Source organism: Oryctolagus cuniculus, chromosome 3 (genome assembly GCF_964237555.1).
Source record: "Oryctolagus cuniculus chromosome 3, mOryCun1.1, whole genome shotgun sequence".
Taxonomy (NCBI): domain Eukaryota; kingdom Metazoa; phylum Chordata; class Mammalia; order Lagomorpha; family Leporidae; genus Oryctolagus; species Oryctolagus cuniculus.
Window position 1 is genome coordinate 131,985,947 of NC_091434.1, and position 25,835 is coordinate 132,011,781.

General features: G+C 39.6%; 1 protein-coding gene across 7 annotated transcripts in view; it reads left to right on the top strand.

The window, feature by feature from the left end:
• DOCK4 (dedicator of cytokinesis 4) overlaps positions 1–25,835 on the top strand; it is a 520,558-nt gene that overhangs the window by 464,616 nt on the left and 30,107 nt on the right. For all 7 annotated transcript variants that reach the window (XM_051849661.2, XM_051849660.2, XM_017342765.3 and 4 more), the window contains 5 exons: positions 4,483–4,631; positions 6,656–6,742; positions 8,549–8,653; positions 23,848–23,989; positions 25,282–25,448. In XM_051849661.2, the coding sequence (XP_051705621.1) occupies positions 4,483–4,631; positions 6,656–6,742; positions 8,549–8,653; positions 23,848–23,989; positions 25,282–25,448 (650 nt within the window). The remainder of the gene's footprint in view (positions 1–4,482; positions 4,632–6,655; positions 6,743–8,548; positions 8,654–23,847; positions 23,990–25,281; positions 25,449–25,835) is intronic.

Genomic DNA, 25,835 nt, shown 5'->3' on the forward strand with positions numbered 1-25,835 from the left:
CCATGAACTTTTTGAAGTATCTTTGTGTACAAAATGGCTTTGTATTTGTATAGAATCTGCATTCTCACATACATTTTAAATCACTTCTACATTATTTATGTTGCCTAAAACAATCTAAGTGCTGTGTAAATGGTATGCTGTATTATCTAGGGAATAACAGGAAGAAAAAAGTTTATATGTTCAGCCCAAATGAATTGTGTGGGGATTTTTTTTTTAGATTATTGTTAAATTAGTTATTTGAGAGAGAAAGAGTGTAAGCTCCTATTTACTGGTTTACTTCCCAAATGCACACAATTGCGAGGCCAAAGATGTGCCAAGACAAAGATAGGAGCCAAGAACTCAATTCAGATCTCCTTGAGCCATCACCTGCTGCCTCTCAGGGTGTGCATCAACAGGAAGCTGGAATTGGAAGGGGAGCCAGGACTCAAATCCTCATCCTCCAATGTGGGATGCTGGCAGCCCAACTGGGATTCTAACAGCTAGATCAAATTTCTATCCCCTTTTCCGGTATTTTTCATCTGTGGAAAGACCCCCAGATATTGAAGGCTGACTTCTTTTATAAGATCTTGTATGCAAAAGCACTTCAAATAATTCATTAAAAATTAAATTAAAATTAATTTAAGATACCTTTGTTTTGGTACATTGAGTGTTTTTTAAAACTTCATGGAAAATGCTATTATGAAAAGAATACATGGATTGCTAAATGTTTGCACCAAGATAAATTTTAAGATTCCATTTTCCCATATTTGAATAATATATAAAGATGAGTATCTGTTTCAGTGCATTTATATTGAAGTGTATATATATTCATATACTGAAATTTATATCATATGTATATATAATATGTGTGCATATGTATATATAGGTAGTAGAGTTCCTTGAGTTTTTGAGGGAAGACTTGATATTTTCTTGTCCTCAGTATTCTCAGTTGTTAGAACAGTGCCTAGCAGTATGAGATTTAAATAAATGCATCACTAATGAATGTACCCATTAATTAAGTTTTAATACCTAGTGAGCAAAATTTCTCTTTCAATTTAGTAATTGTTGAATCACTAAGCTTACAACCTAGTAGACTTGTTTCATTTTAAAATCTATAACAAAAGGAATGAGAAAGGGAAACAAGGACAAGTTATTCCAGATCTGTAACAGATCTATTTTTGTCCTCTGAAACAAAGTCCAAATTTTTCTGGTTATATTTCAGAAATGGAAACTTTTTTTCTTTTAATTTTTTTACTCAACTTGCAGTTTTTATGTTTCCCAAAGTCATAAGAAATAAGTTCTCTCCACATAAAGCTGTTTATTCTCTCTTATGTCCTCTTTTTCATGTGTCCTTAGAGAAATTGAAGTTCATGAGAAAACTTTTCTATCTTTATAGGATACATGACTTAACTCCTCATCTCATCTTCTGCAGCAATACCCACTATTGCTAATTCATCTCTACTATTTCCCTGGACTATTTGTTTCAGCAGATGGGTCCCTTACTGAACATTTCTTACAATGATGGAATGAGATGGCCCCTATTTAATTATGTGGTGAAGAATTTTGTTCAAAATTATAAACACTTTTCAAGAGGCTGTTGGAAATTTTGGATGTGATACGTTCTTCCCTTTTCAGTACACATTGTCTTCTAAAGATACAGAAGAATAAGTGTGCAGCATATTATATTAAAACATTTACAGTTTGTTAATGTGTTCAAAATCAGCCTCATTGGAATGTTGTGTTCATGCTTCAAAGATAAATATGTCTTATTTAATAAAAATGTTCTACAGCTTCTTCCTCACACGCCATTGATCTCAGATGCATACTGTAATTTTCCCAAATGCTATTCTAAAACAGGTATGTTGTGTTCACACCTTTCTTCTGGCACCGTCAGCCATAGGTCTGCCTGCGTGGGTAGCCTGCTGATATCTCCTTGTTTTCCCAGACTTTCCTGAAGGCAACTCACCCATGCCCGACTTTCCAGCAGTCCATTGATCTTCTAAGGGCACACTAGATCAGGAAATCAGTTGGAGTTGGAAATCATTGCTCTTTATTTGTGTTTTTATTGCAATAAAATATGCATAATATAGTATTTATTATCTTAATCATTTTACACATACATAGCTTGATGGTGTTAAATACATTCACATTGCCATTCAACCAACACTGCCATCTACCTCCAGAACTTTCTTCATCCTCAAAACTGAAACTCTGCATCCATTAAACACTAAGTCATCATTCTCTCTTTTTCTACGAAATTGACCTTCATGCCTGGTAAACCACCCTTCTGGGAATTCCTCCTAAGATCCTGTGAAATGATCGGTTTGGTTTGTCTCTAGGGCACTCTCTGAGTGCTGAGTTGCTAGGGAAAATGCACAGGCAACTTAAGAGAAAGGATTACTTATGAACTAAGTAGTCAACAGAAAGTAGGAGTTGGTCAGTGGCCCGGGGCCTGAAGGAAGCTCCAATTTGCTCACCCAACAAGACCAAAGGGGTGGTTGAGAAAACACAGACACAGGGTCAGGGAGGAGGTTCTTAGATGGTTAGCATTTATTATAAGGATATGGGAGTAGGGAGTTAAACATAAGAGATCATCTTGGAGAGTTCAGAGAAAACTAGAAGCCTATTCAAAATACAGCACGTGTCTGATGATATGATATTCTCATTCCTGTATGATCAGAGAAGTCTTCCATGCAACCCATGCTAAAGTGTTTGAGCTCTGTTTCAACATCCAGCAGTTACCTGATACCTTGTGGGCATTCTCTGTGTGCACTGCGTGTCCAGCCTCCACAAGAAGGGGATCAGAAGGTGCCCTTGAAGCAGATGGCATCCTTGTCCTTGTTGGGCAGCTTGTCTGAGCATCTTGCTTCATTTCTCAAAACTGATGATGGGGTCCAGGGGCTCTCACTGTGGGGGCTGGAGGATCAGCAGCTACTAATGCTTTGGAAAGGAGCCATCCTTCCTTCCCTGCAGAGATTCTTCAAAGGACAGTGGGAGAATGTGGGTGGAGAGGTTGGCTAGGACCAGATCCTTTAGGAAACCTGCATTTGTTTTTTAGCTACTGACATATGATTACTTGTGTGGAAAGATCATATTGGTAACAGTGCACAAACTGCATGGAGCGGTTAAGAGAATGCTGTTGGGTTATGAAAACTGTTGCAACAGTAATTGAAGCCAGGAAATAATTTTTACTCACAAAAGGTAATTGAAGAGAAAAAGGATCTCAGACTGTGCCTCTTGGGACTTTGACACTTAAGAGGTGTGAGGAAAGTGATAAGGACTTGGACCTTTCTTGCTACAACTTTATTTTATGCATAGAGCTAACCAAATCATAGCATTGGAACTTAACATGGGAATCTAGAGCTCTATGTGTAGTTACTCTAAAGGCAAATACATGAAGGAAGAAAATTCCCACTTCTTCTCATATTGTGTTAAAAGCTACTATTGTGTCTTTTGTAAGACATCTGGAGTGGTGATTGAATGGATTAATAGTGTAAGGGTTTGTCCATTTTATTAAGGTTAGTAAATGAGTTGACCATTACAATGTTAAAGGAAAAATCAGTGTAGTCCTTATCCATGATGATGAATTCTGGGTCCTGCTCTCGATCTCTTTGGTCATGTTTATGATTCAGGAAAAGGAGAGACCTGTCTAATGGCAGATATTTTGTTAAATGCACTACCCATTTGTCAAGTATGTGTTAAGTATGCTGGTCAGCATTTCCTCTTGTGTGCTTACAGAATAATCACCCTCTCTTTCTATAGGAAATCCAGCTGCACCAGCATGTACTGTTTTTAGTAGCCCTTCCTGAAGAATTGTGGGCCAACTGTGAGGGTCTTACCACAAAAATGTCCTCCCCCCGCCCCACTGAACACCTCTACTTTCTCCAATCCCTTACTGTGTCATTAAACTTTTTCTTTCTGTTGTCTTCACTCAGCTCCTATATATTCTCTTTGCCCCTTCTACATTCGACCTGCCCCTTGATTCCCCCTCCCAAACACTAGCTGCAGTTTTTCAGCCCTTTACCATGCAGAAGAATTTAGTTACCATTTTTAATTTCCTAAGCAAGCCCTTTGGAAAGTGCTGTCAGTCCCCAAGGGACTTACTAATGAACCATCCTGGCAAAGGCCTGTCTTCCCTGCATCTTTGAATCAGCTATGCCAAAATATCCTTGAACATCTTTATGATGCCAGTAGTATACCAACCTTGTAGCATATGGACATTGACAAAATACACAAAAAAGGGAGAAACAAAGTACAGGAAACCAAAAGATGCAATACAGATCTCAGATACTTTTATCTTGCAGGGGTCATAAACATTCATTAACCTACTATTGCACATATTATATACAGGGTTTGGTTGTTTTTTGTTTAGTTTTTGTTTTTGTTTGCTGCATCATGAAATTCAGAAACAGTATTTTCTCCAATTTGGTCAAAACCAGTCTCAAATGAGTAGGAGTGATCTGGGGTCTTGCTTCAAACATTGCATTCCTACCCAATTTACAGAGGCAGCATATACTCTCCTGTTGTATGATGAGCTACTGGAGTGGTCTGATCGGCCCCTCAGAGAGTTCCTAACCTACCCCATGCAAACGGAATGGCAACGCAAGGAGCACCTGCACCTCACCATCATCCAGAACTTCGACAGAGGCAAAGTAAGTTGCCCTGCCAACCCTGAGATCTCTCCTAGACTGACTATGTTGTGTCCCTTTCTTTTCTAGTGTATTGCCACCCACCTCCTCCAGCAGGGGTCCTCATAGTTTGATATGCGTAAGATACATACAAGAGCCTGTTCAAATGCTGATTCCCAAGCCCAGCCCAGACAAGCTGATAAAGAAGGTGTGTCTGGTGAACCTGCAGTCTGAAGGACTCCAGGATGTTCCCGTGTGCAAGAACTGTACATTGCACTTTAGGAAACTTTGCACGAGAGGTTTTGACTCTCCAAGTCTCAGTCATTGTGTACTGCTCTAACAAGTGCCATATACTAGTGGGGAATAAGCGATGGAAATTGGTTTCTCACAGTTATGGAGACTGAGACGTCCAACATCAAGGCTCTGGAAGATTCAGTGATGCCTTCTTGCTCTTCAGTGATGGGACGTGGCTCTCTGGGGCTTCTTCTGTAAGACCACTGATCCCATTCGTAGGGCTCTACCTTCATCACCTCCCAAAGAGCCCTGCCTCTTGACAGTCACCCTGGAGGTTAGAATTTCAATCTGTGAATTTTGGAAGGACATAAACAGACCACAGTGCCTAGGTATTATTCTCTGAATCCTCACCCCTTCCTGAAGTTAGTATGCATTCTGCCTCATTCCACTTACTTTTTTTTAAAGATAAAATAAATGAAACTGGATTTTCTCCCAGGTTTTTCTGGGATCCTTTCATATATTTGGAGATGCCTTGGCGTGTTGAGCAAACCTCACTGTCCTAACAACATGATTCTGTGTATACCACTTCACTTTTTCAAGCCCTCTTTCTTCAAGGACTTGCAATACTCTTAAAAAAAATTAAAAAAAATAAAAATAAAAAACCTGTGAATCTGATCACCACTATTTATTTTATTTGAATACTTTGGTTGCTTGGTGGTAAGTGTCTGAGATTTAAATATATCTTCCAAATCGCGAAAGTTAAACAGAAAATTAAAATACTACTGGTGGCTGTCATTCTTTTACAAAACATAATTGGGTACCCCTAAAAATTTGATGCAAGGAAATTGCTTTCCATATCCTGCTTTATTATTTATCTAACTACACTGACATATTATTATGTTAATAGCAAAAAAATGTCTTTTTGTATCCTCCTGCTATAAAATTTCTACCTGCAGACATAGCTGTTACCAAATCTCAGTCTTCATAGAATGGAGTCAGTGCTTGATCAGGGGTTACAGTCTATTGGCCTACAGGTCAAATGGCTCACTGCCTGTGTCTGTACAGCCCACAGCGACCAATCACTTACACATTTTTTAATAGTTGAAAGAACTCAAAAGAGTAATAGTTTGTGGCTTGTGAAAATTCCATGAAATTCACATTTGTGTCCATAGATAAATTCTTCTTGCAATGCAGCTGTGTTCTTTCACGTCTACAGGTGCTTTCATGTTATAGCAGTGGAATTGAGAGCTTGTGACAAAGACTGGATGACTCTCAAATCCTAAAATATTGACTGGCTGGCTCTTTGCAGCAAAAGTCTGCTGGGCCTATGCTAGATGAAAGAATTTTTTTTTTTTCATTTCTGCCAGAAATAACCAACTGAGTTAGACCCCTCAGAATTTGCAATTGCAACTTAGCTGAGTTGCAGGGTGCCAGTCTCAGATAATTGGACCTTATGGGTCAGTGCAGTTCCCTCATCAGCACTGAGAACCCGTTTATAATCCATCTGTTTCGCCCAGGTGGAACAGTACTTATGTCGAGATAATGATCGTGAAACAACAGCAGAGAGTATTGCTTATGCACATATGTTAATGATTACTGTGGTGGATTATCATTTCCAACTTCCTGGAGATGTCTAATAGTCTACATGTTCATTATGTGGTGTTTTCCTGCTTAAAATCATGGTGGTGCTATTACATGTTTCAAAGATTAAAGAGCAAAGCTGCTTGATCTATAAGCAGTTGTGTCCTTGCCTTTGGGCAAAAGTAAGTCAGTGTTGTGGGGTAGTTATATTGATGTCATTCATTTGTCCACAGTGTTGGGAGAATGGCATTATCTTGTGCCGGAAGATTGCAGAGCAGTATGAGAATTATTATGACTACAGGAACCTGAGCAAGATGAGGGTAAGGTGCCTAGATATATACTGATCTGGATGTGGCATCCCTTTTTGATTTGCTTTCCAGTCTGGTTCTATGAAAACTTTGTGATCATCTCGATAGGCCTCACAGAAACGTATTCCAATAAGTATTTCCTTTAAGGCATACTCAGCTATTTATGCAAAGAAATACCAAAGTGATCTGTGTAACATTTTTGATTAATGGACAAAAAATGAGCCATTGATCTGTTTCCAAAATACCGCATCTGAAACACACAATGTAATCCAAGATTAAGTTTTAGTTTATTGTGCAAAATCTCTACACTGTTTGAAGAGCTTCCCACTTACACTTAAATCCCTGTGACAAATACCATTCTTGGTATCATAATCAGCAAAGGTGAATTGTAGAAATGATCAGATGACGCATTTGTAAATAATTTAAGGCCCTGTTGTGTAGGCATCAACTCTCTTTAGTATGAGAAATACATTTTTATTTGTGAAATCTAAACCAAGATCTTAACACCCCAGAGTTCAAGAACTTCAATGATCTGTATCCCTCAGCCAAATACTTTCTATCTTCTTTGCTTTGAGGTTCAAACCAGTCCTTGTCCTCCAAGTCCTTAGTCTGAGTATTCAGTGTCATCTTGTAATATACCAGGTCCTGATGAGTGTTTAAGCTCTTGAGGGTTTCTAAAATAAGGTCATCATGTTTTATACATTAAAAAAAAGGTTATGACATTTCCTTTTAATTTTAAGGTAGCCATTTAAAAGATGACCCATAAACCTTTAACAGCTCATAAAATCTTTTACACTTGCAAGTAACTTACTCAGCTAGCAGGGCCTGGCTCTGTACTTTAGCACCATATTTCATGTCAGCACTGCATCCATATTTCTCCTAACGTGGAAACCAAAGAGAGGAACCTTGTTTTAGCTTCAGTCCATCCTGCTGAGGCTGGCAGGTGCTGCCGGTTTATGTGAAAACGTGGCCGTTCTCTTGATGTCCTGTCCTAGTAATAGAAACGAGGTTACAATGTTTACCCGTGAGAGCCCTTGGGTATCATAGTCGCTAAGATTTTTATAAACCCAAAGCATTACACTCTGTGCCAATTGCTCTTTAGGGCACTGTTACAGGGAGGGGGATGAGGGCGGAAGCTCCAAGTGCAATATCAGTCCTTCCCTGGAAACCCTGGGGACGATGGAACTATGAATGGGAAGTCATAAGCTTTATAGGCTTCATCGTATCAACATTGTCAAAGACACACTTAAGAACTTTAGGCCCAGACAGCATTTTGCACGATGGGCCTCCTTTGGTTTGGTTTCTTGGCCTACCCCTGTGTAATATGGGCAGGGTTGCACCTTCCGTATATCCTGAATTGCCAGGTGCTGGAAGCAAGTCCACAGGTAAGTATGTCTGGCCTACGAATTCTCTAGAAACGCTTTGCTTCTGACAGTTTAGGTTAATTTCTATCCAACTGTGAAGAAGACATTTCCTCTGTGTGCATAGAAATGTCTTTTTGTAGTGATAACATGCAGTAATGCATTGATCTTTTAAAGCAGAAATAGCAAACAGGAGCCTGTGGGTCTAACAGAGTTAGGTATTTGTGACAGGGACAATAAGGATGCCAACCTGGAAATACTTCCTCTCTGGACATTAAGACTAAATTTGCAGAGCCCTGCCTTAAACCCTTCAAAAAGGAGTCAAGTCTTCCTTTCTGCCAACTGAATTAAAATGAAATTTTCCTTGCTGGAGAAGAAATAGTCCTGTTCTGCAAGTTGGTAGAGCTGAAAAATTAGATAAAATGTTGAGATGAGAACATCTCCTCTGCATTCCCAGATGATGGAGGCCTCTTTGTATGATAAAATTATGGACCAGCAGCGCCTGGAACCGGAGTTCTTCAGAGTCGGATTTTATGGGAAAAAATTTCCTTTTTTCTTGAGAGTAAGTAATATATTATTTAATTTGCATTCATGTTTCCAATACAGATCTCCAATCAATAAAACTGAGATATTGGTGCATCTGATAAGGCAGGTTTTGTGTTTTTTTTTTTTATCACTTGAGACAATTTCTACAATAAATCTCTGCAAAATATATACTTTTTTGCAGTTTCTTTTTTTGAACTTTTTTTAATAAATATAAATTTCCAAAGTACAGCTTATGGATTTCAGTGGCTTTTTCCCCCCATAACTTCCCTGCCACCCACAACCCTTCCATTTCCCACTCCCTCTCCCATTCCATTCACATCAAGATTCATTTTCAATTATCTTTATATACACAAGATCAATCTAGTACATATTAAGTAAAGATTTCAACAGTTTGCACCCACACAGAAACACAAAGTGTAAAGTACTGAGTACTAGTTATAGCATTAATTTACATTGTACAACACATTAAGGACAGAGATTCTATATGGGGAGTAAGTGCACAGTGACTCCTTTTGTTGACTTAACAATTGACACTCTATGGTGTCAGTAATCACCCAAAGCTCTTGTCATGAGTTTCCAAGGCTATGGAAGCATTTTGAGTTCGCCATCTCCAATCTTATTTAAACGAGGTCATAGTCAAAGTGGAAGTTCTCTCCTCCCTTCAGAAAAAGATACCTCCTTTGATGGCCCGTTCTTTCCACTGGGATCTCACTCACAAAGATCTTTCATTTAGGTGTTGTGTTTTGTTTTGCCAGAGTGTCTTGGCTTTCCATGCCTAAAATACTCTCATGAGCTCTTCAGCCAGATCCAAATGCCTTAATGGCTGATTCTGAGGCCAGAGTGCTGTTTAGGACATCTGCCATTCTATGAAAGACAAGTTTTTTTTAACTTTCTAGTTGGCAAACACTATATTAATCGAGAATGCTTAATTTTGTATAGTTTCCCAAGATTTCAAACGGTGTTCTTTTTTAAGTTGACTGTATTTCCTGAACAATTTGGTGTAATTATAGCTTCCCTGGTGAATTATTCACTATCCTATCTAGTCTGCAATTTCCATGGAATTAGCATTAGAGAAATATGGGGCAATACAGAGGTTAGGAGCTGTAGACTGTAGAAAATAATGTCATTTCACATCATACAAAAACCTACCTGTAGAATCATGTGAAGGGTGTTATTTGGCCTTCTAGATGACTTTGTGAAAAGATAACTGTCACCCATCAAAAAAGATTAATTTGTTGCTGGTGTAAACTATTTCTGCAAAAGGAAGTTTTCTAGATAATCTAAGGTATGTACTAGATAATAAAATATTCAATTCTGTTCTTTCCATTTTTCACATTCTACCAAGTATAGTACGTGTTGGTGTGTTTATTGTTTATTGGTCACTTCAGTATATGATATCTTCCTTATAGGAAAACATTAATAGAAAGAGGAAATTCATTTTTTTTTCAAAAAGATGAGGAAAAATGTAAGGAATGGTTTATTAAACATTAAACAATGGATTACAATTTTAAATATCAGTGTACAAATATTTTGGCATTTTTGTTTACTTAAATCTTGCTTTAACTGTTAGCACATATGAATAGATATAGGATGGGTACTTGAAAGAGAAGAGAGAAGAGAAACTTTTTTTTATTCAGAAGCCTTTTATTTAAGGTATACAAACTTCATGCATTTCATAAATACAACTTTAAAAACATAGTTATTCTTCTCACCCTACCCACCATCCAACCCACACTCCCACCCTTCTTCTTCCGTCTCCTATTCCCATTCTTATTTTTTATTAAGATTTATTTTCAATTAACTTTATATGCATATGATTAACCCTATATTAAGTAAAAATTTCAATAAATAGTATGAAAAAAAAAACTGTTCCTCAACAGTCGAGACAAGGGCTGTTCAAAGACATCACATCCCGAAGTGTCTACTTCATTTCTATAAATTACCTTTTAGGTGTTCTAGGGTTACCACAGATCAGAGAGAACATATGGTACTTTTCCTTTGGGTATTGGTTTATGTCACTAAATATGTTTTCCAGTTGTATCCATTTTGTTGCAAATTAGAGGAATTCCTTTCTATATTTTACCGCTCTGTAGTATTGCATGGTGCACATATCCCATAATTTCTTTACCAGTCTTCAGTTGACAGACATTTGGGTTAATTCCATATCTTAGCTATTGTGAATTGAGCCGTAGTAAACATGGGGGTACCGATAACTATTTCAGATGCTGATTTCATTTCCCTCGTGTAAATTCTCAGGAGTGGGATTGCTGGGTCATATGGTAGGTCTATGTTTAGATTTCTGTAGTATCTCCATACTGTCTTCCACAGTGGCTGTACCAGTTTACATTCTCACCAACAACACATTAGGATACCTTTTTCCCCACATCCTCACCAGAATTTAGTATTTGTTGGTTTTTGTATGAGACCCATTCTAACTGGGGTGAGGTGAAGTCTCATTGTGGTTTTGATTTGCGTTTCCCTGAAGGCTAGTGATCCTGAGCCTTTTTTCATGTGTCTGATGGCCATTTGAATTTCCTCTTTTGAATAAGGCCTATGTAAAGCCTTTGCCCATTTCTTTTCTTTTTTTTTTTTTTGAACTTATATTTAATAAATATAAATTTCCAAAGTACAACTTTTGGATTATAGCAGTTTTTTTCCCCCATAACCTCCCTCCTACCCGCAACCCTCCCATCTCCCGCTCCCTCTCCCATTCCATTCACATCAAGATTCATTTTCAATTCTCTTTATATACAGAAGATCAATTTAGTATATACTAAGTAAAGATTTCAACAGTTTGCACCCACACAGAAACACAAAGTATAAAATACTGTTTGAGTACTAGTTATAGCATTAATTCACATGTACAACACATTAAGAACAGAGATCCTATATGGGGAGTAAGTGCACAGTGACTTCTGTTGTTGATATAACAATTGACACTCTTATTTATGGTGTCAGTAATCACCCAAGGCTCTTGTCATGAGTTGCCAAGGCTATGGAAGCCTCTTGATATTGCCAACTCCGACCTTATTTCGACAAGGTCATAGTCAAAGTGGAAGTTCTCTCCTCCCTTCAGAGAAAGCTACCTCCTCTGTGATGGCCCTTTTTTTCTGCTGGGTCTCACTCACAGAGATTTTTCATTTAGGTTTTTTTTTTTTTTTTTTTTTTTTTTTTTTTTTTGCCAGAGTGTCTTGGCTTTCCATGCCTAAAATACTCTCATGGGCTTTTTAGCCAGATCCAAATGCCTTAAGGGCTGGTTCTGAGGCCAGAGTGCTGTTTAGGACATCTGCCATTCTCTGAGTCTGCTGTGTGTCCCACTTCACATGTTGGATCATTCTCTCCCTTTTTAATTCTATCAGTTAGTGTTAGCAGACACTAGTCTTGTTTATGTGATCCCTTTGACTCTTAATCCTATCATTATGATCAATTATGATCTGAAATTGATCACTTTGACTAGTGAGATGGCATTGGTACATGCTACCTTGATAGGATTGAATTGGAATTCCCTTTGCCCATTTCTTAACTGGGTTTTGTTGTTGTTGTTGTTGTTGAATTTCTTCAGCTTTTTGTATATTCTGGATATTAATCTTTTATCAGTTGCATAGTTTGCAAATATTTTCTCCCATTCCTTCGATTGTCTCTTTACTTTGCTGAATGCCTATGCCAAAATCTTCCAGGGTTTCCCCTACATTCTCCAACAATTTGATGGTATCAGGTCATAGATTTAAATCTTTGATTCATTTTGAGTGAATTTTTGTGTAAGATGTAAGGTAGCAGTCTTGCTTCATACTTATGCATTTTCCCAGTATCATTTGATGAATAGACTATTCTTGCTCTAATGATTGATTTTAGCTGCTTTCTCAAAGATAAGTTAGTTATAGATGCATAGGTTGATTTCTGGTGATTCTATACTGTTCCATTGCTCCATCCATCTGTTTTGCACCAATACCGGGCTGTTTTGATTATAACTGCCCTGTTGTATGTCTTGAAATCTAGTATTATGATGCCTCACCCTTTGTTTTTGTTATATAAGATTGCTTTAGCTGTTGGAGGTCTCCTGTGCTTCCATATAAATTTAAGCATCATGTTTTTATATCTGAGAATGTCCTTGGTGTTTTGATTGGTATTGCATTGAATCTGTAAATTGCTTTTTGTAGTATGGATATTTTGATGATATTGATTCTTCCAATCCATGAACATGAATGACTTTTCCATTTTTTTGTATCTTCTTCTATTTCTTTCTTAATATTTTGTAATTCTCTAGTAGAGATTTTTTGATGTCCTTATTTAAATTTATTCCAAGGTATTTAATTTTTTGCAGCTATTGTGAATGCTATGGATATTAGAAGGTCTTTCTCAGTCATGGCCCTGTGTATTTATATAAGAACTATTGATTTTTGTGTGTTGATTTTATATTCTGCCTCTTTAGCAAACTCTTTTTTGAGTTTCAATAGCCTCTTCATGGAGTCTTTTGGATCTCATATATATAGAATCATGTCATCTACAAAGAGGAATAATTTGAATTCTTCCTTCCCAATTTGTATGCCTTTGATTTTTATTGCCTAATGGCCTAAAATTTCTAGGTCTGTATTGAATAGCAATGTTGAGAGTGGGCATCCTTGTCTGGTTCTGGATCTTAGTGCGAATGCTTCCAACTTTTCCCCATTCAATAGTACACCAGCCATGGGTTTGTCATAAATTACTTTGATTGTATTGAGGAATGTTCCTTCTATACTAATTTGCTTGAAGTCTTCATCAGGAAAGGGTGTTTCATTTTTATCAATGCTTTCTCTGCATCTATTGAGATAATCATAAAGATTTAGTTCTTCAGTTTGTTAATATTATGTATTACATTGAATAATTTGTGAATGTTGAACCATCCCTGCATAGCAGGAATAAATCCCACTTGGTCCAGGTGAATGATCTTTCTGATACATTGTTGGATTAGATTGGCTATTATTTTTTTTGAGGATTTTTGCATCTATATTCATTAGAGAAATTGGTCTGCAGATCTCTTTTTCATTTGTATCTTTTTCAGGTTTAGGAATTAAGGTGAACTGGCTTCATAGAAAGAATTTGGGAGGACTTCCTCACTTTTAATTGTTTTGAATAGCTTGAGAAGAATTGGAGTTAGTTCTTCTAAATGTCTGGTAGAATTCAGCAGTGAAGCCATTTGGTCCTGGGCTTTTCTTTGTTGGGAGGTTTTTATTACTGATTCAAGTTCTGTCTTGGTTATTGGTCTGTTTAAGTTTTTGGTTTCTTCATGGCTCAATTTAGGTACATTGTATATGTTCAGGAATCTATCCATTTTGTCTAGGTTTCCAGTTGGTTGGCATACAGTTCTTTGTAATAATTTCTGATGATTCTTTTTATTTCTGTGGTATCTGTTGCTACATTTCCTTTTTCATCTCTAATTTTATTGATTTAAGTCTTCTCTCTCCTTTTTTTGGTTAGTTGGGCCAATGGTCTCTCAATTTTGTTTATTTTTTATTAAAAACCAGCTCTTCATTTCACTGATCTTTTGTATTGTTTTTGTTTCAGTTTTGTTTATTTCTTCTCTAATTTTAATTTCTTTTCTCCTACCAGTTTTGGGTTTGGTTTGTTATTGTTGTTCTGGGTCCTTGAGATGCACTGATAGCTCATTTATTTGGTGTCTCCAATTTCTTGATGTAGGCACCAATTGCTCTAAACTTTCCTCTTAACCCTGCTTTTGCTATATCCCGTAAGTTTGATATGTTATATTGTCATCTTCATTTGTTTCCAGAAATTTTTTGATTTCTCTTTTGAATTCTTCTATGACCCACTGTTTGTTCAGGAGCATGTTGTTCAGTCTCCATGTGTTTGCATATTTTCTAGAGATTCTTTTTTTTTTTTTTTTTTTTTGACAGGCAGAGTGGACAGTGAGAGAGAGAGACAGAGAGAATTTTCTAGAGATTCTTAAGTTGTGGATTTCCTGCTTCATTCCACTATGATCTGAGACGATGCATGATATGATTTTGATTTTTTTTTAATTTGCTGAGACTCTGTTTATGGCCTAGACTGTGGTCTATCCCAGAGAAAGTTCCATGCACTGTGAGAAGAATGTGTCTTCTGCCACTGTAGTATGAAAAGTTCTATAGATATCCGTTAGTTCCTTTTAGTCTGTAGTGTTGATTAACTCAGCTGTTTGCTTGCTGATTTTCTGTGTAGTTGATGTATCTGTGTAGTTGATGCTGAAAGTGGGACGTTGAAGTCCTCCATTACTATTGTGTTTGAGCTATGTCTCCCTTTAGATCCATCAACATGTCTTTTAAATAGCCAGGTGTCCTGTAATTAGGTGCATATACATTTATTATAGTCACATCTTCCTGTTGAATTGATCCCTTAATTGTTGCACAATGCCCTTCTTTGTCTCTTTTAACAGTTTTTATGTTAAAGTCTATTTTGTCTGATATTAGTATGGCTACACCAGCTCCTTTTTGGTTGCTGTTAGCATGGAGTATCTTTTTCCATCATTTTGCTTTCACATGCATGTATCTTTGTTGGTGAGATGTGTTTCTTGTAGGCAGCAAACAGATGGGTTTTGTTTTTAGCCCATTCAGCCAGTCTATATCTAGAAAATCTATATATCTATAAATATATATATTTACATATCTATAAATAAATATTTATTTATTTTATTTGAAAGGTAGATTTACAGAGAAGCAGAGGCAGAGAGAGTGAGAGATAGTGGTCTTCTTTCTGCTGGTTCACTCCCCAAATGGCCGCAATGGCCAGAGCTTCACCAATCTGCAGCCAGGAGCCAGAAGCTTCTTCCAGGTCTTCCACGTGGGTTGGGCCATCTTGTACTGCTTTCCCAGGCCATAGCATAGAGCTGGATCAGAAGTAGAGCAGCCAGGACTGAACTGGCACCCTTATGGGATGCTGGCACTGCAGGCAGAGGCTTTACCCACTACACAACAGTGCCAGCCCCCAGTCTATATCTTTTAACTGAGTAATTGTGGCCATTTGCATTCAAGGTGACTATTGATAAGTAATAACTTGGCCCTGCCATTTTTCCTTACATATTCCTATTGTTTACTTTGGGTTCCCTTTGTACTTTTACTGGGAGATTTTCTGCCATCACCTACTTTTGTAGTGATGACCATGTTTCTGTGTTTCTATGTATACCACATCCTTAAGCATCTTTTGAAAGGCTGAATAAGTGGTGACAAATACTTTTAATTTGTGTTTGTTATGGACACTCTTTATTTCACCTTCATTCTTGTTTTATTTTGTTTTAAAGATTTATTTTATTTATTTGAAAGACAGAGTTACAGAGAGAGATAGAGATAGAGAAAGAGGTCTTCTGTCCACTGGTTCACTCCCCAGATGGCAGCAATGGCCAGAGCTGCACCGATCTGAAGTCAGGAGCCAGGAGCTTCTTCTGGGTCTCCCACATGGGTGCAGGGGCCCAAGTCCTTGGGCCATCTTTTACTGCTTTCCCAGGCCATAGCCGAGAGCTGGATCAGAAGAGGAGCAGCTGGGACTCAAACTGGCGTCCATATGGGATGCCGGCACTTCAAGCCAGGACTTTAACCCGCTGCACCACAGCGCCGGCCCCTGACCTTCTTTCTTAAATGAGTGCTTTGCAGGCTACACTATTCTGGGTTGACAGTTTTTTTCTGTTAAGTTAGAATATATCTCACCATTCTCTCCTAGAATGTAGAGTTTCTGATGAGAAGTCCACTGTGAGTCTAACTGGAGATCCTCTGAAAGTAATCTGTCGTTTCTCTTGTGCCCATTTTAGAAACTTTTCTTTATGTTTTACTGTGGAGAGTTTGACTGCAGTGAGTCGTGGTGAAGATCTTTCCTGGTCATGTCTACTAGGAATTCTGTGTGCTTCCTGTATTTGGACATTCCTTTTTTAATCCAAAATAGAGAAGTTTTCTGTAATTATTTCACTAAAAAGGCCTTCTAATCCATTCTCTCTTTCCACACCTTCAGGAGCTCCTAAGACCTGCATGTTGTGTCATTTGATAGTATCTCATACATGTCCAGCACTAATTTTTAGTTTTCTAATTTTTTCTTTTTCCTTTTATGGCCTGACTAAAATTTCCAGAGATTTGTCTTCTAACTCAGATAGTCTTTCTTTTGCCTCCCCAAGTCTGTTGTTAAGGCTTTCCACCACATTTTTTTTTTGGACAGGCAGAGTGGACAGTGAGAGAGAGAGACAGAGAGAAAGGTCTTCCTTTGCCATTGGTTCACCCTCCAATGGCTGCCGCGGCCAGCGCACCGCGCTGATCCGATGGCAGGAGCCAGGTGCTTCTCCTGGTCTCCCATGGGGTGCAGGGCCCAAGCACTTGGGCCATCCTCCACTGCACTCCCTGGCCACAGCAGAGGGCTGGCCTGGAAGAGGGGCAACCGGGACAGAATCCGGCGCCCCGACCGGGACTAGAACCCGGTGTGCCGGTGCCACAAGGCGAAGGATTAGCCTAGTGAGCCGTGGCGCCGGCCTCCACCACATTTTTTATTTGATTCATTGAATTCTTCATTTCCAATATTGCATTTGGATTTATCTTTAAAATCTATTTCATGGGAAAATTTTTCATTCATGTCATGTATGGATTTCTTTATTTGTGGATTTGTTTCTGATTACTTCTAAATAATCCTACAATCAATTTTTTGAATTCCATTTCCATCAGTTCTTCAATCTCTTCATTTTCACATTCTAGTATTGGCACGTTGTTGTGTTCCTTTGGGGGCATCATGTTGTCTTCCTTTTTCTTGTTTCTTGAGTTTCCATGTTTATGTTTGGGCATTTGGTTTTTTCCCTCCTGTGATGGCTTTTATGGCTTTTATCTGGACTTTGTCTCTGTGGCTTTGGAAGTGTCTGCTCTGTCAGTGCGTACCCAGAGGTTTGTGCCCAGGAGCTCTGTTCTGTGCTCCAGGGTGAGGGGAGTATCCAAGGTGACACTCAAGTTGGGAGTGGTGAGTCTTTTTTTTTTTTAATCAGAGGGAAGGGTTTGATCAATTCTGTTGGCGTAGTCTCAATGCCCACTTCCTCTCCTCCAAGGAGACCAGTGTTCAGGTGCTAGCCCCAGTGGGTGCAGTATTCATCCACACTGCCATCCTCAGTGTGAGCACAGATCCCAGAGCAATGACTGAACAGACAGTCAGGGAGCCCTGAGCTTGTGGAGCTGCCCACAGCGACTGCTCAGAGACCCAGCCACACCCTATGCCCTCCCACGCAGCCACAGTGTTTTCACAGTCTGTCCCAGCACAGAAGAATCCCAAAGTCACAAGCACCAGCCCCTTGTCAAGTCTCCCAGCCAAACTCAGGCATCTATTCTTGGCTGGTTGCTGGTGGAACAGATACAAGCTGGCACACTTGTTGCATATGTCCTAAATGGTGCCTGCCCTCTCTCAGCTAGTTACAGGACACTGGTGCTGGGTGCTCAAGGAGAGAGAAACATGACACCCCCTGCCCTTTTTCCCTCTAGGTTAGCAGGTACACTGTCCCTCAGTGAGCTCTAAGCCAGACTCACACCAGGCTCTTCCTGTACCTTTATCACCAGTGGCTTGGGCTGCTGCAGTCTGGTCTCACCTGTATCACTCTATAGATAGGCCTTCCTGAAGATGGGGGCAAGCTGGATTCCAGTTCAAAAACAATGGCAAATTCAGAGCACTTTCTGAATGTAAAAGCCTGGGTTTGGGATGTGCGGACCTGCTCGTACTCTGAGGAGTGCACGTGGGCTGGATCTAGGTATCACAAAGAGAGGCCCTCAGGGGCTGTAGGCAGTGCAGGAGGGGAGGAACCCCACAGTGGGGTACAGAGGGGGCTTTGCTGCAGTCGATCCCCTTCTGTTGGCACAAAATCATTCAACGTGACAGATTTTGTGTGTTGTCTTGTATATCATACCCGAGCCTAGCTGATTCGTGATGCGTAATTGCCACAGAGGTTACAGGTCATAATATTTTTACCAGCCCACAACACTTCTGATTTAAAAATTTCAGAAGAAAAAAAAGAACTTTTAGGTTAAAGAAAATGTTATAACATGCTGAATGTTATGTTGTATTATACATAATGTGGATATATTTCTCTGTCTACCAAATCAGTAATACAATATATTTTTAATAATTTTTATAGAATAAAGAGTCCATGAAAGCAAAAGTACTTAGAGTCCACCAAAGTCATAAAGCATCCCCAGTCCAATTCTGAATGTTGCTAGCAAGTGCACAGGAAGTTACTTCCCATTAATTAAAGTGTAGCATTTTTAAAAATCAGAAGCAGTTTGGGAACAATAATGTTAAAAAGAGTTTAGCAAATTGAAAACCTGCATTAGCTAGTAATCGTTGTTAAAAGGTCAATTTAGAATAAATCAATATCTGTATCATCAGGTTTTTTAAAACAGCTTTTCTAGGGATGTGACATTTCCTTCTAAGTGAAAGAGAAGAGTCACCCTCTGTTGGATTCTAAAGGGCACTACACTGTTCACATTCATAAGGCCTTACCTTCTTTAGGAAATTAGACTGTAGTCTGTTCTTTGATTTAAAAATAAATATTAACATTTAAAACTTCTTGTGGGGCCAGCGTTGCAACATAGTGGGTTAAACTGCTGCTTGTGGTGCCATCATCCCATATGGGTGCTGGTTTGTATCCCAGCTGCTCCACTTTGGATCCAGCTTCTTCCTAATGGCCTGGGAATAGCAGCGGAAGGTGGCCCAAGGGTTTGGGTCCCTGTCACCCATGTAGGAGACCAAATGAAGCTCCTGACTCCCAGCTTCAGCCTAGCGCAGTACTAGCCATTGCAGCCATCTAGGGAGTGAACCAGCAGATGCAAGATCTCTCTGACTCTCTCTCAGCCTTTCCCTCTCTCTCTGTAACTCTGACTTTCAAAGTAAATAAATAAAAATCTTTGAAACTAAATAATTAAAACTTTAATTGCTTGATCAATTTTGAGCAAAGTTTTAAGCTCAGGTAAATTAATGTTTATATAATTATATGATTTAAATGTTATTTTCCTTTCATGGAAAGTGAGTTCTTTAAAAAATACAGATGAATTTGACCCAGCAGTTCTGCTCCTAAGTATATGTGAAAGAAAACTGGACGCATGTCCATATAGAAACCTACATCTGAATGTTCAGAATAGCCCAAAAATAAGAACAGCCCAGATAGCTGTTCAGAATGTAGAAGAAAAGGTGTTGTAGTTGTACAATGGAATGTTGCTCAACAATAAAAAGGAACGAAGTACTGATCTGTGCTACAAAATAAGTGAACTTTGAAAATATTATGTTAATTGAAAGAAACTAGTCACAAAAGGCCACATGGCTTAATTCCATTTTATGCAAACCCACAGAAAATAGAAAAAAGTTTCATGCTTGCCAGGGCCTGGGAGGAGAGTTTAGGGAGTGACTGCTAATGGGTGCAGTTTCTTTTTGAGGTAATGAAAATGTTCTGAAATGAGGTTATGCTGATGGTTGCATAACCCTATGAGTATAATGAAAGTCACTAAATTGCACATTTTAAAAAGATAAATTGGCTGTAGTATGGGAATTATATTTTGGTAAAGTCATGATTTCTTTTAAAAAATAGTATTGGAGGAAAGAAATACTCAATTCCCCTTGTATTTCCTCTTTTCAATGTTTGTTTATTCTCTTTTATTTATTTGAAAGGCAGAGTGACAGATAGATACTTTTTCCATCTGTTGGTTCACTCCCAAAATGCCCACAACAGGACTAGGCCAGACCAAAGCCAGGATCCAGGAAATCCATCTGTGTCTCCTACATGGGTGGCAGGGGCTCATGTATTTGGGCTATCACCTGCTGCCTATCTTGGTACACCTTAGCAGGAAGCTGAATTGGAAGCAGAGGTGGGACTTTATCCCAGGTACTCTGATATGGGATGTGGGCATCCCAAGGAGCAGCTTAACACACTGTGCCACAACGCCATTTCTCCTTTTAATTTCTTTTAAAATACACACACACACACACCAAATCCAAATAGATTCCTAGTACCTTTGGATATCTATATGTTTAGATTAACTCCTGGATTTTACAAACTATACTTGTGTATAAACATTATTGTTTAACTATTTCAGTTATTGGAATATTTGCATATTTATTTGGGGACTCTTGTAATGGACAAAAAGAGATATATTGTCTTTTATTTATTCAGAAAATCTCTTGTATTTTCAATAGAATTTTCAAAATATTTCATCAGAAAATATGACCTTCTTTCCAGGGTGTGAGAATCTACATTTCTTGATCCTGGGAGCTCCCAGGATGTTTTCTGGGGCATAACAGGACATGTGCAGAGTAGATGGAGCTCCGGCCTTGGCTCAGATCTCAGGCTGAATCTAGTACTCATGGAAAAGTACTTAAAGATTTGGAGCTTAGTCTTCCAGTTATAAAATTGAGTCTGGGGCCCTGTGCTGTAGTGTAGTAGGTTAAGCCTCCGCCTGCAGCCCTAACATCTCATATGGGCCCTGGTTCGAGTCCTGGGTGCTCCACTTCCAACCCAGCTCCTCGTTAATGGCCTGGGAAAGCAGTTAAAGATGGCTATACATCCACGTGGGAGACCTGGAAGAAGCTCCTGGCTCCTGGTTTCAGATCAGCTCAGCTTGGGCCGTAGCAGCCATTTAGGGAGTGAACTAGCAAGTGGAAGACCTCTCTGTCTCTCCCTCTCTGTCTGTGACTCTGCTCAAACAAATAAATAAATAAATCTTTTTTAAAAATAATACAAATAAAATGAAGTTTGGGATGGGTAACTATATCTCAAGCTTGCAGGGATTGAGTGAGATCTTTGGAACATGTCTAGTCAATGTCTGGGCTCAACAGTTTCAAGTTCATCATGCTTAAACTTTCAGAGTTTCCAAACATCTAACCAACTGATTAAGGCACTTTAAAAATATTTTATTTATTTATTTAAAAGATAAAGTTACAGAGAGAGGGAGAGACAGGGAGAAAGGTCTTCCATCCCCTGGTGTACTCCCCAAATGGCCACATGCCAGGAGCTTCTTCCAGGTCTCCCACGTGGATGCAGGGGCCCAAGGACTTGGGCCATCTTCTACTGCTTTCCCAGGCCATAGCAGAGAGCTGGATCAGAAGAGGAGCAGTCAGGACTCAAACTGGTGCCCATATGGGATGCCTGCACTGTGCCACAGTGTGGGCCCCTAAGGCACCTTTTGAAAACCTGCCCATCTTCCCAGCTCTCTAGTCAACTTAAAAAATAACCTTCACCATTCTTACCTAAATGAGCGAGTTCTGAACCACAGAATAATTGTATAAGAGGGCACAGCAAAAGTTCCACAGAAAAAAAATGGTATTAAAGGGAAGTTTGGTTTAATGCAAAAAATGTTGAAATCCATGTATACAGGGGATTTCAAAAAGTTCATAGAAATACTTATTATATAAAAGTATGCATGGATTTTGAAATTTTGTGCACCAAAATTATCTTTTAATTCCATTTTCTATGAAGTTTTTGCAGTACCTTTGTGTGTGATGTGAGATATTTATAGCAAAAAACAACAGTGGGCATTTTAGCCTGTGGTTCTGATGCGTGCATCTCACATTGGAAAAACCTGGATTCATTTCTACTAATGGAATCCTTCTAATGAAGACCCAAGGAGGCAGCAGTGATGACTCAGTGGTTGGGTTCCTGTTACCCAACTAGAAGACCTGGATTGAGCTCCCTGTTGCTGGTTTCAGCCCTGTCCCAGCCATAGCCATTGCAGGCACCTGGGGAGTAAAACAGCAGATGGAAACCCTCTCTCTTTCTCCCCCAACCCAGATAGATAGATAGATAGATAGATAGATAGATAGATAGATAGATAGATATTTCAGAAAATTGCAAGACCCTAAAAATACCAACTCTAACTTTGGCCAGTTCTCAGGATTCCTGACTACGGGAAGCTATGATGAGTTGGTTACAGCAGGGACATTTCTGTGTCAGTGCCTCTGAAAGTGGGAACAAAGAGGCTCTAATGAGTGAAAATGTTAAGGCTGATCTCAGTGGCCTTTTAGAAGGCAGTACAGTACATTTTTATAGATTTCATTTACTTTCTTTTCCTCCAAATTGTGACTTTATCCACATGAGTTTGATAGCCAATTTATAAAAATAGTCTTTAACACCTGTGTTCATTAACATTTAGAGGGAACACGATTGCTTCGTTTTGTTCTTGTACTTGGGTGTTCTGAACTCAGACAGCCCTTTGCATTTCTTGCAAGTGAGCTAGCAAGAGTGAGACATTTGCCTAGGTCTTAAGGATCCTTGCCCTAATTTTTTTTTAGTTTTTATTTATTTATTTATTTATTTGCCAGATAGAGTTAGACAGTGAGGGAGAGAGACAGAGAGAAAGGTCTTCCTTCCGTTGCTTCACCCCCCCAAATGGCTGCTACAGCCGGAGCTATGCCAATCCAAAGCCAGGAGCCAGGTGCTTCTTCCTGGTCTCCCATGCGGGTGCAGGTGCCAAGCGCTTGGGCCATCCTCCACTGCCTTCCCAGGCCACAGCAGAGAGCTGAACTGGAAGAGGAGCAACCGGGACTAGAACCTGGTGCCCATATGGGATGCTGGTGCCGCAGGCAGAGGATTAACCAAGTGAGCCACGGCGCCGGCCCAGCCCTATATTTTTTTTTTTAACTTTTATTTAATGAATATAAATTTCCAAAGTACAGAATATTGATTACAATGGCTTCCCCCCCATAACGTCCCTCCAACCCGCAACCCTCCCCTATCCACTCCCTCTCCCCTTCCATTCATATCAAGATTCATTTTCGATTCTCTTTATATACAGAAGATCAGTTGAGCATACATTAAGTAAAGATTTCAACAGTTTGCTCCCACACAGAAACACAAAGTGAAATATACTGTTTGAGTACTCATTATAGCATTAAATCTCAATGTACAGCACCTAAGAACAAAGATCCTACATGAGGAGTAAGTGCACAGTGACTCCTGTTGTTGACTTAACAAATTGACACTCTTGTTTATGGCATCAGTAATCACCCTAGGCTCTTGTCATGAGTTGCCAAGGCTATGGAAGCCCCCTGAGTTCAAAAAAAAGTCACCAGCCCTATATTTTTAATTTGGGCAAATTTTCTAGCCCGTTCCAGTGTGGTTTTGTTGTTCTCAGGTGGTGATGTGGAGTATGTGTTCAGTTACTGCCTGTGCTGTACTTTTTGGCTTCTCTCTGTCATTAATGTACTAAATTATTTGGTCCTGATTTTTTTGTTTGTTTGCTTCACCTCCAGAATAAGGAGTTTGTGTGTCGAGGGCATGACTATGAGAGGCTGGAGGCCTTCCAACAGAGAATGCTGAACGAGTTCCCCCATGCCATCGCCATGCAGCACGCCAACCAGCCCGACGAGACCATCTTCCAGGCAGAAGCGCAGTGTATCCACACCCAGAAGGGCTGCCTGCCAGGCACTGCACGCTGGCTGCTGGCTCCCAAGCATTTTCATGCGAGGTTGTTAGAGCAGCCATGTTCTTACGCTTCCCTCTTTCACATCAGCTTAATTTTCACGTAGCTCCTTCCCAACTGAATTTTTTATTGCGATGCCCCTTGATAAGAAACCTGTTAAAGATTCTGTGACAGAATGTTTTTCCTTTCATTAAAAGTCTTCTGTTTCTCAGCCCTCCTTTTAAAGCCCTTTCTTAGAGATGTCCCTTAGAATGATTTTTCCTCTGACACATTCTGCGGGAATGGCTTCAGTTCAAGGAAGTGATAACATTATACTGGCAGCTTTAGATAATTCACCCTTTTTCCCTTGGTGTTTTCATTCTGGAATGAGAACAGCAAGAGAAAGAGGTACCTCAGGATATTTTCGGGGTTCTTAGCTGTCTCAACCTGGACTGCTTTCAGTAATGGCTATGCAGTTCACCTCCCCTTGTTGAAACACAAACATCTGAATTGGAATTACATAGACGTTAGGCAAAGGCCGGTCACCCCAGCCCTCCTCTCTGAACCTCTCTGCCTCTTGCTAAAATAAGTGATCGTAAAGAAAATCTGAAACTCCCACTAGTAATTTTGGTTACTGTTTCATAGCAAAAACCAAGATGTAAGAGAAGCAAGGAATTACATAAGGAAGAATATTTTTGCTATCCTTTTTTGAATGAAAAGAGGAGGAGGTAAACATACAGTAGGATACCTGTTTAATATAATTTTTGCAATATCACCTACAACTAAATAATCTGCTCATGAAGATTGGGAAAGTGGATATCACACGTGTGATAAGGGAGCACACAGGTACGAACGTCACTCATCACTGTTCTCCTTCCTGTCTTTGGTCATGTCTGCATTATGAGTATTTACTTATTATCATAACAATAAGATTTACAGAGCCATGCATGCACTAAGGATGAGTGACTTTTCTCACTCAGAGTGCCTCCTGACACCTTCATTAAAACACAGTTGGTGACATAAAAAGTCACAGACCACGGGCCTTTCAAATTGACACTTTCTGAGGATCACCTGCCTAGAACTAGTTCAAGGCCTGTCATTTGAGACTTGATTTGCTATGAAGTGAGTTCTTGGCATCTTCTCGGGAATTCTTAGATGACTTCAACTGACTGACATGGCACCCCCAGATTGTTACCCATTCTCTTCTGTCTGCCACGGCTCGGCTGGAGCCAGAACCCCATGGGGTTTGCCGATTCGGGTTCCTTCCTTGACTCTCTAATCCCAGACCTGCAGATCTATGCTGTCACTCCCATGCCAGAGAGCCAGGAGGTGCTGCAGAGAGAGGGTGTGCCGGACAACATCAAAAGTTTCTACAAAGTCAATCACATCTGGAAATTCCGCTATGACCGACCGTTTCACAAAGGCACGAAGGACAAAGAGAACGAATTCAAGGTACCATGCAGTTCTCATTGCCTGCCCTCTCCTCATAGCCCGTGAGCTCCTCAGGGCACAGCCCTGGGTAAGTGTTCACTCGGGATGATGTCAAACGATCCACAGAGGGACTCCAGAAACCATCTGGTCTAGGGGTTGGTTCTCCAAGTCCATGCTGGTCATCAGTGACAAGGGGTCATTTCTAACCCAGCAGATTTCTGGTCCCCACCCCAGGAATTCTGACTCAGTAGCTCCAGGAGAGGGTCCTGAAATGAGCCTTTTTTGACAAGTCCAATGCCAGTGGTCCTTTGTCTGTTCTTTGAGAACTCATGGCTGAACTCAGTCATTCATTCCTGTTGAGCCCATGGCAGGGACCCTCAGGGTATTTATTTTCAGATACAGGGGAGT